We start from the raw sequence: 13,132 nt of genomic DNA, 5'->3' as shown, positions 1-13,132 counted from the left end.
AGCAACTGGATCTCTAGCTAATGAGAAGATTTCTATTTCAGTGCCAAGAATTTTAATTTGACACCTGCAAATGCCTTTGATAAAAGGGATTTTCAGATAATGTCTACAAGGAGCGGGCGATACTGAGGAAACAGCCACTTAGCCTGAGTAACAAAAGCAGAGACAACGGAGGATGCCAGAAAGGTGTGGTCCACTGAGCTGTCACTGAACAACAGAAGACGAGGCCGGCCAGCGAGGCCACATGCCAGCGGGGCTGCGGAACACAGTGGGGGGGCAGAATGAGGTCTCACAGTCCACCTTCCCTGTACCCAGCTCGTGCATCATTAAAGTCTGTGTGCTCACTGTCCCCTGAGGCCTGTGGCTCTCAGCGTGAGGGAGGAGTGTGTGGGGTTGGCACAACTGTACTGGGAGAAAGAAGGACATTTTCAATGGAGATGACAGGCGGAATGTCCCAAATACACAAAGAGTGTCTACAGATCAGTAAGAAGAGTGGACCAAGGATCTGAGGGTTGAATGCACACACACACATCACCACACCAAGTTGAGAATTCTCCTCAAGAACTTACGGAGCCTGAACGAAGGGCCAGAGAAGAACATTCTGGAGAAATCAGGAGGGGATGGGGATGGTAAGACAACTCAACTCCAGCTCCTCATCTCCTCAGCTAGTTGTGCCCTGCCTCACAGGCCCAGTAGTTAAGCAATGAAAGACAGCTTTGAAGTCCAACAGCTCTGGCTTTAAGTGTGGGCTCTAATACTTCCTGTGGAAGGGCTCCTACCCTTCCTAGGTCTTAGTTTTCTGAACTGCAAGATGGAAATGACAGAACTCTCCCGCATACAACAGCTCTCTAGCTGCTACAAAAGAAGGACTAACACGGTTTCTGGACTCAACTGAGGTCCGATTTGAGATCAGAGCTGTGTTTGGAAATACCTGGAATAACCCAACAAAAACACTTTCTACAGAGGAAGTTCTAGCAGAAGAAGACTGCCTCGTGTGTGGCTGTTCTTTCACTGCCAAGTACACTGTGCCTCCTCAGGGTCAAAGATAATGGGAAAGGGACATTTGGAAATGGGACTCTGGCGGAGAACCAGGATGTGGCAGGATCACGATGCACCAATGATTATCAAGGTCCCCAAACCCCTCCTCTAGAGGTGGGAAAGAGGGACTCTTCCCTCCTGTTACAGCACTCCTTCAACTGTCCCCGCAAACAGCTTCAATCCTTCCCCCGTGAGGCCCACAAGATGCGCCCCAAAGCCCCGACAACATTTGGCACTTCAGCAAATCGAGTTTCCACAGCCGAAACCTGAAGAGAGCAGTTTAATGGGCCGCATCTCCTCGCACTCCCTCTAAACGCACACGTAGACAAAAGCCAATTTCGAGCAAAGAAGGCTGGATGGGATTAAACAACTCAATTTAAAGGACTGAAGACTCAGCTGCTTGCTTCCAGCGAAGCCCTAGGAAGGCACCAATCAGCAGAGCTCTCCTCTTCCTTTCTGCACTGAAAAGAGGGCTGGCTAAGCGGTGAGTCACTCCCAGCTCACAGGCAGAACTGGGCTGAAGCCACCTGGGCCCGGTATGCAGGGGGTGGTAGGGGGGAGGAAAGGGGCAGTGGACGGGCAGGAGAGGCTGGGGCACTCACACGCCATCTCTTTGGGGATTTTCTGGAAATGCAGAGAACCTCAGAGGATCTATAGCTGCTACCTGCCTGTCGGCTTCTCTCTTCAGCCCAAGTTTGGTAGAGCAAATCCAGGCTACAGGACAGGCTGGGTACCACTCCAGGGAAGACCCAGCTGCCTCAACCTGTGAAGCTGAGCGCAATGCCCTCCCCCCTGTCCACTCTCGGCACCGTGGGCAGGTCTGTCGATTCACACCCAATGCCACACATGGACGCGAGGCTCTGCCCACTGCATACGACGCCTTGGAGCTTGGGAGGGGCAAGAGGGGCCAGTCACTAGCAGAATCGGTACCCAGCGGGAGCGCCGTAGTGGATGCAAGGAGGGTGGCCATGCTTGAAATGGGCGGGCCTAGCCACAATACCTGCCCCTTGGCCAGAGGCAGGGGACCACAAAAGAACTATGCTGCCCCAGCTCTGGGGCAGATGCTGCGGAGAACAGAGCGGGGAAGTGGTGTGTGCTGGAGGAGACCTTCTCCCAGACGACAGGAGGCCCTGGGATGCTCTGTCTTTTACCCAGGCCAGTCTCTGCTCACTGGCCTTCTCAGGGTTACTCCCCCGACCAGGGCCAGCCGCTTTCTTTCATACTAGCAGCTCCTGGTGACCCCAGCTGGAGGTCAAAGTGGACTGATGTGTGCAGCACAGCACTCGACATTCCATATGGTCATTTGGTTCTCATATAGCAGGTACTGCTGCTTCCCCCATGGGACAGAGAAGGAAATGGAGGCACAGACATGAGTGTCTGGCTCCAGCCGGGCAGCAAGGCAGGGCCAGACCCCGCCCCAAAGCCATGCTCCCCAACTCTCAACACTACCAGGGAGGATGTATACTCCTGTAGGTCTGCAGACTCCCCGACAGCCTTTCCCAGGTGCCCCAGAACAGCCCACAGTGTCCCCACTCCCAAAGCCCACAGCACTAAATACAACTTGTCTGCTGTTGAAAAACAACACAACAGGAACCAAGCAAGCACATCTCTGCTATGAGGCCCCACCAGCTGGGGAACAGGGAGGCTGGCAGTCAGCTCCATGAGGCAGGGTGGCGCTGGTGACCTACCTCATCAGATTCGTCTGATAAGGTCTGAAGTAGGATGGGGAAGAGGCTGTCTGTATGCCGGAACATCTGGAGGGCAGAGAAGGGGGTGCCAGTGAGTGGTGAGAGACCCTCCCTCTTAGGGAAGCATCTGGGGGTCTGCTGGGACCACCTCCCCCCTGGAAGATACCACAGACCCTGCAGCATCCGTTACTCCTCTGCTTGCCAAGTTCCTCCAGAATGGTAATGACTTGAGCCCCTACAAGCACGGGCAGGCCTGGCCTGAAGGGGTTGCCTCAGCAGCTAGGCCTGGGGCTCACCTTGCGGGGAGTCTTGATGTAGAGGTGGTAAAGCCACTTCAGAACTGCAATCCGGGTCATCATTCCAATCGTCACGTCACTGAGATGGCAGTTGAGCACTTGCACGATCCCATCAAGGTTCAGGGTCACCGGGGCCCTGTCAGTGCTGTGGGCAAGAACAGCAGAGAGACAGCTGGATAAAGCCCCACGACAACCACAGCGCTTCCTGGGGCCTGAGCTCAGGACCACACGCCCCTGCTCCACTGCTCTGGGGTGCAGCGGAAGCAGTCAGCAGCAGACACTCTCAGTTCTCTCGAGATCCCGTCTCCGCCAGCCCAGCCTGGTAGCTCGAAAGAAGCCTCACTTCTCTCCTCTTCCTCCATCTGCCCTCTTCAAAGGAGTTCAGAGCCTGTGGTTTGGTAGGAGCTATGCTACCCATGTGTGGCAGGGGGGGCCGGCCTGCTGGGCTCCTGCTCACTCCCCTCCTTTTCCAGCACCAGCCTGGCTTGCAGTGCCGTGGAACTGACAGCCGGATGTCCGGGCTAAAAGGCTGTTTAGCATCTTTGGGGAATTAAGTCAGACCCTCTGCTGAAGACAGAAAACCACCATGTCTAGACAGTATGGAGGAGGACCCTGCAAAGACCCAGGACATCGAACAGGCCACTCCAGGCCAAAAAGGAATGTTTCTTTAGTGAGGATAGGGACTGTGGCTTATCATCTCGCCACACATGTACTTGGCAGAGGTTTGGCCTAGCAGAGAATCCTTGCGTTGCCTCCAATACAGAAATGCCTTCATCTGAGTCAGAGAGGAGGCCACAGAGACTCTGTCTATGAGAAAGGGAGACTGTTGTGAATGTGTGGATGCTCCCACGAGGCACAGGAGGTCCTGGCTCCTGTGGACTTGGGCCTTGCTGGTCTCTCAGAGAAAAGCCACGTGAAGCATCCTGGAGAGGCTGGGTGCCGCTGGGACACCGAGTCAGCTCTCTGCCCATGGCTCTCTGGCTGAGACGGGGTTTTCCGGGTGGCGAAAGCACGGGCACTGCGTGACACAATGGTGAGGGGGCAGGCTGTGTTCTGAGGACAGGCCAGCTGGTTCCACTGCCCGCCAGTATAAAACGGTCCCTCGTGGCATTTCCAGGCTGCTCAATTATTCATTTGCATCAGCAACTTGATGGCTGTGCTGCCCTCATTTGCCCGCAGCCTCTCTGAAGCTCATGTGATGTGAATTCCTGCAGGGCACGATTCTGAGCTCTGTAACTGCTAGGCGGAATTGCTATTTAATATGGTTTGATGGTCCCCCGGTGTCTGTTTAGGGGAGAGAGTGGGCAAGTCCATCCTCAGGGGGTCAGAAGATCTAGGCATGTGTGACAGTGACAGAGCCCAGAAAGGAGGTGGGAGGCACTGTGATTTCCCCAGGAGTCACGTGGCTGGAAAATCCTGGTGTATTCTGAGGACATCAAAATGTCTAAATGCTTTGGCAGCCTACAACACTCAGAAAGCAGAGTGCAGACAGGCCTAGGCGGCTGACGTGGCCCCCACAAGCCTTCGCCTGCTCTTGTGCTCATTGTCCAACAAAAACATTGAAAAAGCCACAGATGGGATTCTACATTCTCTAGTTTTAAATTGAAAAGGAAAAAGAAACAAACGGAATTAGTTTTAATGTTTTAATTGTGCCAATATATCCAAAATATTAGCACTTCGACATGCGATCAATATAATGAACATAAAGAATACTAATGAGATATTTCACATTCTGATACCCTAACCTTCCAAATCCAGTGTGGATTTTCTGCTTGCAGCAGGCTCCACCTCAGACCAGCTACACTGCAGGGGCTTAGCAGCCGCCCATGGCCGGACTTCCTCAGCATTTCCTTATCGGCCATCGGCTCTCACGATCTCCTAGTCACTCCCTCTCCTTCCGCTGATGGCCAGCCCTTCCTCTCCAGGTCTCTCTTTTCCTCATCTCGGCGGGCCTCCTGCAGAGGTCTTCTGGTGTGCTCCCCGTGGCTCGGCTCCTCTTGGGCCACAGAACCTGGAGCAGCTGTCTCAGTGGCAGAGGAGATGCCCACTGCAGCCCAGAGACTTATATGACATGGGTGGAGGGTGAGGGGAGACCGTCCCGCCCTGGCCCATCCCTCCTAAAACCTGTGCCCTGAGGTCTGCAGCAGGTGTCACAGGGCACTTAGGCTGCCGCATGGGCTCAGGGTGTCGTGAGTGGCCCGAGCCTGGCAAATCACTGCCAAGGCTCAGCCGATCCAGCCCCCGAGAGGCCTAGACTTGCAAGGGCCTGGCCAGGGTCGTGCTCTGTGCCTGCTGGAGGGGAAGAAGGCAGCGCTAAGCCTGGGCCTCTGACCATGGGACAGTGAGAGTACTGAGTATGACCACACGAGCACCCTGCTGAGTGCTTTACCTGCCAACTTCACATCATTCCCTCAGCTGCCCCTATGTCCCAGGTCATAGTCATGAAGCACCAGTGCCTGCAATGTGATCTGAACAATCTGACTCCGGCACAGTCCTAGACGGCACTGCCTTCTAGGAGGTGTGGGGGCTCAGGACAGTCCGTGGCGGCATCACCTCCAACCATCTTCTGGCACAGACAGCAGAACTGGAAGCCCCAGGAGTCAGTGGAAGGGTGTTTCTGCACACTTTCCAGCATATTTTCCTCCTTCCTTGGTACTAGGGACTGAACCTTGGGTCTTCACAATGAGCTGTATCTCCAGCCCTTTTTATTTGAGATGAGTTTTACCATGTTGCTAAGGTGCCTGGGTTGCGCTTGAACTTGTGATTTTCCTGCAAGTACTTGGATTATAGCTGTGCACCACTATGCCTGGCCACATAATGCATTTTCTTGTCAGAGGTGTAGCCACATGTCTGTGTATGGAGAAGCGGCCACCTGAGAAGTCCTAATGTTGGCCTATGGGGAACACTCTCTGCATCCCATGACACCAGACTGGATGGTGCTTCTGAAGGCTGAGCTTACACTTCCACTAGTCTGGAGATGTTCTGGCCAGTCATGGAGGGTTCTCCTTTAGATGCTGTGTCATAGCCACTAAGAAAGGTCGGATTTCAAGGGGCCAGCAAGTGAACTAGCAGCATTGCGTGCAATGACATTCTCTGACTTCCCCTGCAGCAAATGCTGATCAGAACAAACCTCCCTAGATACGAGCGTCTTCCAACTGCTGGTGAGGCAGGTGTCAGACTCAGCCACCAAGTAAAAGGGATCTCACAATTCATGTAACCCGATCCTCCCGTGCACAGCTGAGCAAACCAGGGTCCAGAGAGAGTAAGGCCTGTCCGAGGCCATGGGGCCAAGTGCTGAGAGCACATTCCCTTGGCTGGAGACGGCCTCCTGTGTCTCTTCCATCAGCCAGCAGAAGATGAAGGTCATGGAAGCAAGTGCACACCCAGGCACCAAGGAGACTGATCTCAGTGCCTGGGAAAGGCTGGATCAGAGCTGTATTGGACCCCAGCTACCCTGCTGGGTGGGGCTGGCTGCTGAGTCCTACGCACCCTCAGGGGGAGCTGGGGCTCTGGACCCCAGCCCTTCCTAGAGGGGGCAGCTGGCATGATGAGCTCGGCCCTCTTCTGCTGGGCTGGAGCCTCACATGTCGCACCTGCTCCTCTGGCTAACTTTACTCACCAAGAACAGAAGGGCGCTCATGTAGTTTATAATACGTTTCTACCTTGGTCCCAAAAAGTCTAGATGAGTCACTCTTAGGGACTGCTGAGTTATTTCAAGGTGTCTGCAAAACTCCTATTTTCACTGAGCATTTTCTCATAAAGCGTCTCATAATGAGAATCTTACGCATATATAAGTAGTACAATTTCCAAGTGCATGGCACTGCTGTGGCTATTAAAATACAGGCTTACTGAATGCTTCTGATCCTATCAATAAGTAATAATACATTCCAGTGGTTCTTGTTGGGAGACAGCACTTTATTTCTGTAATATCTAACTTTTACGGTATTCATATCTATCACTAATCAAATTAGAAGAGAGGTACATCTAAAAATAGAGTTGTTTCTGAATAACACGATCATTTTTTAATACAAGATCATTATATGCATTCTTTTTTCAATCAGCAGTCGCTGAGGTTTGGGAGGAAATGATTTCTACATCTTCTCTGTTTAGATCAGCCATCCATCCCAGAACTGTACTGCATGTCACTGATGACCCCACACAAGGCCTGGGTGCCAGAGGGAAGACTATTCGCATGGTGACACTTATCAAATGAGTTAGGGAGGCCAACACATAACACGTCTAGAAGTCTCCAACTGTGACTGATAAAGCTAAAGGCAGGGAATCTGGAGCCAGACAGACCCAGCCTGAGTTCTAACCTGGTCACTGACTAGATGAGTGGCTTTGAACAGTAAGTTAGTTTCTCTAGTCTGCCTCATTTGTACCATGGGGATGGATGATAAGGAGGTTCTTGTATCATTAGTGCAACTCTAAGCTGTATCAAGTGCTCTCTGGGTGCCAGGCACTGTTCCAGGCTCTCCTCACATTTTAACTCATCTACGCTCCATAGCCATGCACCCAGTTTACGAGCATGGCAGTCAGGAGATGTCCTCTCCCCGCCCTCACCTCACTCTAGTCTGAGGCACCTCTGCCATCTACCCAGGCCTTCCCTGCTGTTCCCTGCTTCTCCAGTGCCTTACCTGGTGGCTCAGCCTAGGCCTGGTGCTTTTCCCCCTGCACTCCTGAAGAGTGGGCACAGGAAGGAGAGGGAGTAATGCTCTTCAGTTCAGTCAGTGACTTCTCCCTGAGGTGCAGTCCAAGTGAGGAATCTTGTGAAAGGGGACTGCGGCTTTCATCACGCTCTCCCATGGCCAATGACCATTAAGCGGCTCAGGACTGTCACTGTCTTTGGCAGTTTACTGCTAGGCAAGAATGTCTTCTGAGCCAAGCGTGCATGACTGTGATCCTAGTCCTTGGAAGGCTGAGGCCGGAGGACTGACATAAATTCGAGGCCAGCCTAGGCTACATGGTGAGTTCAAGGCCAGCTTGGACTACACAGCAAGACCCTGTTTTAAAAATACCAAAAACCCCAAAACAAAAAAGTCTTCTGCCCCCCGACTGGTCTCCCCTTAGCTACTGCCCCTGGCTGGCTGGAAATGAGTCAAACTGGCATCCCTGGGCCACCAACGCCCCTGGACCATAGCAGGTGGGTTTTGTTTCCCCTGGATGATGCCATCTTGTCCAAGCTCAGTCTCCCTTCAGCAGCACTAGAGGAAGAAGGTGGTGGCCCCAGGCTACCTGGCAGTTCTATCCAGCATGGCCAGGGACTTAGATCATGTGAGAGATGATTTATTCTTTTTTTTTCTGTCTTGTAAAAGGGGCCAATTTAGCACTGGCTCCTGAATGACACGTACGAACTCAAACCTGGCTCCTGCTGGGCGGTTCCCTGTCTGAGCACAGGAACCAAGGCCACTGGATGGCCCACAGCAGATGGCAGGGCTGGCTCATCTGTTGGTCACATCCCGTCTCCTCCTCCACTGCCTGCTACGTCCCACCATTGCTCCCTTGAAGTGTGACAATTTCCACAGCCCAGGTTACAGTGACAAATGTACAACAGGCTACCAGAAACAGCTGCAAAACCCTAGATCTGATTTTGCAGCTTCCATTTGTAATGCTAAGTCCTGTGGCCTGGGGATTCAGACTTAGACAGGGCCATGAGCTCTCTTCCTGGGAACTCATTGCCCTGTAGGAGGAAGCTTGAAGAGAGAGGAAAGAAACACTCGCTGCTTGGCCTGCACTGCCCCCTGGTGGAAGGCTGTGATAGCAGCTGCCCTGGGAGCAGCTGAGGACAGTCTGCCTACAGCCCTAAACTCAATGACAGCCTCTGCTTGGACTGCCCTGACAGCCTGCCCCTTGTCAGCCCCACATTATCCCAGACAAACACAAGGTGTGGGACAAAGGCATATGCGAGAGTCCTGCGGTCGTCACTATAAGCACACTGGGCTTTTCAAGCCTGCATTTACTGACCAGTGGTTTCCAGTCCTTCGATCCTCTTCTCGAGCACCCTGTGTGTGTATGAGGACGCCCCCAAACAGTGGCCTTGGCAATCCGCCTCCATTCTTTGCAGTGGTCTCCTTCCACCCGGGAAAGATCACTCTGTATCAACACCTCCAGGTGGAACAAACCACTTACCTGACTGGAGTGAAGACACTGATGCCGCTACCGAAGTTGGAGTCACATGAGCCATCTGGGCCTCCTGGGAGAGGAAGAGGAACAGGTGACATGAAAGGCTGTTTGGTCTTTCGAATAAACAAGGTCCCAGTCATAAAAACCCTCCAGACTCTCCTCTCAAGCTCTCAGCACTTTGATTCAGGCTCTTGAAAAGCAACAGGGCTCTGGAGCCCCAAGGACCCAGTGCCTGCTCATTGTTCCCCGAAGCTTTCAGAACAGTACAGCTTGTATGTGTGTAGGCACAGTGACCTCGCAGGAGGGGATCGCGCGCTGAGCACAGCTGGGAAACTTCAGAAGGGACTACTGGTCTAAGGGCAACGGATGTTAAGTGACTTTTAGATACTCACATCCTCAGTCAGCAGGGAATGGAAATCAATTCACAGTTCCCAATGAATGTTACCACTTCATACCACTAAGATGACAAACAGAAGAAGGAGGTGGGGGGAGCAGGAGAAGAAGAAGAACAACAACAAATGTTGGTGAGAACGTGGAGAAATAGGGACCCCTTTATACTGCTGACAGGAGAACAGAAGGGTTGGAAAACAGTGTGGCAGCTCCTTGGAAGGTTAAACACAGGGCTATCATAGGACTAGCAATTCCACTCCTCGGTAGGCACTAAAGGGAAATGAGAACACATCCACACAGAAGCCTGCAGTGTCATCTACAACGATGGTGGAACAACCCAAATGTCTGCCCGCTGATGAACTGATACATGAAGTATACTCAGAAATAAAAAGGAACGAAGTATTCACGAACTCGGAAACACTGCGCTGAGTGAAAGAAGCCAATCACGAAAGAGAACATAGATGAGTCCATGTCTGAGAAATGTCCCAAACAGACAGACAGTGGATTACAGGCGGCCCAGGGCTGGAGAAGATGGGGGAAGGGATTCTTCTGAGGGCACTGAAAATGTTCTAAAGTTGATTGTAGTGATGTTTCTACGAGAGTCTTTCTCCGTGTGGCCAACTCATCGTTTGTCTCTTGTATTTACCTTCCTGCTCCTGGACAGCACAGGGTCTACCTGGCATCAATAGTGTATTTCCCACTCAAGGAATTCCAACCTTTTTCTTTTGGCATCTAATTAAGTTTCCTAAAGATCCGAGACATTCTGGGTCTGAAAGGCTGCCAGAGGGACCTTGTTCCAGCATCAGTCCCAACCTTGGCGATGGTGCAGCTCTTCTGACAGCACATTAACAAAGGAAGAGGGAGCAAGCCGGACTCTGACGGGGATCTCACCCAAGGTAGGTGGCACCAGGAAAAAAATGCCAGACTCCTCATATTAACTGTGTGGTTTAGAGCACACCATGAAGCCCTTTTAACCCTCGATTTTCTCAAATATACAGTGAGACTAATACCATCTACATAGCTTGACCTAGATTCTTGGATATTTTCCTAAGTTAAAATAAACTATCTTTGTATTTAACATTTCAGATATATGGAAAAACTGCAAAAATAATAAAGAATTCTCTGTAGACCCTTCCCCCTAACATTAGCTGCCCCTAATGTTAACAGTGTTTTTTCCCATAGTTCAATTGTCAAAGCAAGAGTGGAACTCTGGTATAGTATCACTAACTCCACTACACGCCTAACTTGATGTCACAAAGTTTTTCACTCCTGTCCTTTTGATTCCAAGAGCCCTCACTGCATTGAGCAGTCACATCTCCTGAGTCTCCTTCAACCTATGGCAGCTGCTTAGACTTTCTGTGCCTTTCATGACCTGGACGCTTTCAAAGGACTGGTCAGTTACTTCGCAGGATGTCTCTCCACTTGGGTTTGTCTCACGTTTTCTTGTGAGCAGATGCAGCGAGCCATCTTTGGGAGAATCCCACTATGGGCTTATCCTGATGCTGACTGTATCATGTACTGATGGACTGCCTCGGAGTTTCCTCCCTGGGAGATGCCTTTTCTCTTTATCTTGGGGAAGGTACTTGAGATTAGACAAGCAATCCCGCTTTTGCCCTCAAACATCCCCTTACTGATGGACTATAGCAACTACCAGTGGAACCTGCCTACAGCAAATGTGGTATCATCTGCCTAATGCTGACTTTCTAGTTTCCTCTTCTATTTTTATTAACTGGAATTCTTCTGTAAGGAAGAACTGTCCCTTTCCTGCCATTCACTAATTCACTGAATTATAGCCTCATGATGTATGGATATTTATTCCATGAGTTATAAATGAAAAGTATGATTCATTTATATTGTTAGTCAAATAATGTGAGTCTTGGGCTCCTCAAAGTTTTAAATTATACAAATAAAATGTATTCTAAAAATTCCACACAAATAAAGTTTTCGAAGAGCGCCATTCCAGGAGTGCACCACGGTCCTTCTTCCCCTACTTCTATATTAAACAGAACAGGTCCACACTGCCGCCCGTCCTTCTAGACCCCGAGGGGATGGAGCACAGGTACAAAGGGTGCAGCACGATGGCAAGGGGCTGGGTCTGCGGAGGCACTGGTGCCCGCAGCCTGGTGTCCCCCTGCTAGGCCAGCACCCAGAGGAGGGAGGAGGCAGTGCCGGGGATCCCGGGCAGGACAGACTGATGCAGCAGGCGGGATCCACACTCCTGGAGGCTACCCCGCGTCTTGTCTCACAGAAACCCACACATTCACAGATGACAGGACAGGATGCCAGGAAAGTGCCTGCACTCGTTCAGACACTCTCAGTCCTGTCTCTCCCGTGCTTCCTTCTGCACAAGGGCCCCCTGCAGACCGGAGCTACCAAGGGCAGGGATCAGACACGCTGTGTCTTCACGGATCCTGCCAAGCTGCCCTTTAGGAAGATTCCACCAATGTGTATGCACTTCCAGAACGGAAGGCAGTCACACAGGGATATTAGTAATCTCTCCCATGTTGGCCAACCTGATGAGTAAAAAGGAAACTTTGCTTTACTCTTCTCTCCTCTGCTTCCCTGCCCCACTGCACATCATATTCTGTCCTTTTGTATTAATTTCCTCCTTGGAGAGCAGGGTAATGATGTGGCGCTGTGAACAGGGACCCCCCTGCTGATTAGCTGTGTGACCTTGGGCAGGTCATGCCACTCTGTGTCCTGTTCTTCACTGCACGATGGGTAAGGACAGCCTGCACCATGGACACGTCATGATAGCAGGTGAGCTGACACCTGTGAGGTGTTTAACTTGATTCCTGGCACGTCCTAAAAGCCATGTAAGCAACTGTTATATAAAGAACAGGTGACTTATCTCGGCCTTTCATATTTTCTCCACCTGATTTAAAGGGGAGATTTCTTGTGCTGATTGTTATCTCTAACAGAGAAATGGATTACAGACATTTTCTCACAGTTTTTATTTTTGTTATACTAGTTTTTAATTTAATTATTTTTTTCAATACCAGGGCACTTTCCACAGTAGCCTGAGCGAGCCCATGAAGACATGTGGCTGCCCACGGGTTCCTCTACTCAAACCCTGCAACAGCTCCCTGTGTTGTTGAGGCAGCCAGAGTTCGTTCAGGGCCACACAAGCTGGCTGCTGGGTCCCTCTCACAGCACCACGGCCGCTCCCATACTGAGTAGGACACTGCTCCCCACCTCTACTTGAGGGTTCTGCGAGGGCTGCTCCCCCTGCTGGAGTATTTGCTATGCATGGTACCCGCCTCTATCCCTTCTCTAGTCTTTGCTCAAAAGTCACCCTGTCATTGATGGCTTCTCTGATTCCCCTCCTGAACACTTTAGCACCCCCTGACCCCAGTCTGGAGACTGAATCCAGGGTCTCTGCACTGAGCTGTATCTCTAGCCTTTCTAATTTATTTATTGTTTTAAATTTTGAGACAGGGTCTTGCTAGGTCACCAATTTGCCCAGGCTGGACTGAACTTGCAATCATTCTGCCTCTGCCTCCCAGAATGCTGGGATTATAGGTGTGTGCCACCACGCCTGGCTTAGCTTCCTCTTTACTTGGGGTTTCCAACAGCATTTATCAGCTAAGGAGAAAGAGA

At 51.3% G+C, this 13,132-nt stretch overlaps 1 protein-coding gene across 1 annotated transcript in view; it reads right to left on the bottom strand.

Annotated features, from left to right (window-relative positions):
* The window catches only part of Vac14 (VAC14 component of PIKFYVE complex), a 100,095-nt gene that overhangs the window by 62,060 nt on the left and 24,903 nt on the right, over positions 1–13,132 (bottom strand). The window contains exons 10-12 of the mRNA XM_010644439.2: positions 9,149–9,212; positions 3,020–3,164; positions 2,724–2,789 (exon numbers count right to left, since the gene is read on the bottom strand). Coding sequence (XP_010642741.1) covers positions 2,724–2,789; positions 3,020–3,164; positions 9,149–9,212 — 275 coding nt within the window. The remainder of the gene's footprint in view (positions 1–2,723; positions 2,790–3,019; positions 3,165–9,148; positions 9,213–13,132) is intronic.

Source organism: Fukomys damarensis, unplaced genomic scaffold, assembly GCF_012274545.1.
Source record: "Fukomys damarensis isolate Sample0158 unplaced genomic scaffold, DMR_v1.0_HiC HiC_scaffold_32, whole genome shotgun sequence".
Taxonomy (NCBI): Eukaryota; Metazoa; Chordata; class Mammalia; order Rodentia; family Bathyergidae; genus Fukomys; species Fukomys damarensis.
The sequence above is the reverse complement of the archived record's forward strand: the minus strand, read 5'-3'. Positions and strand labels throughout refer to the sequence as shown.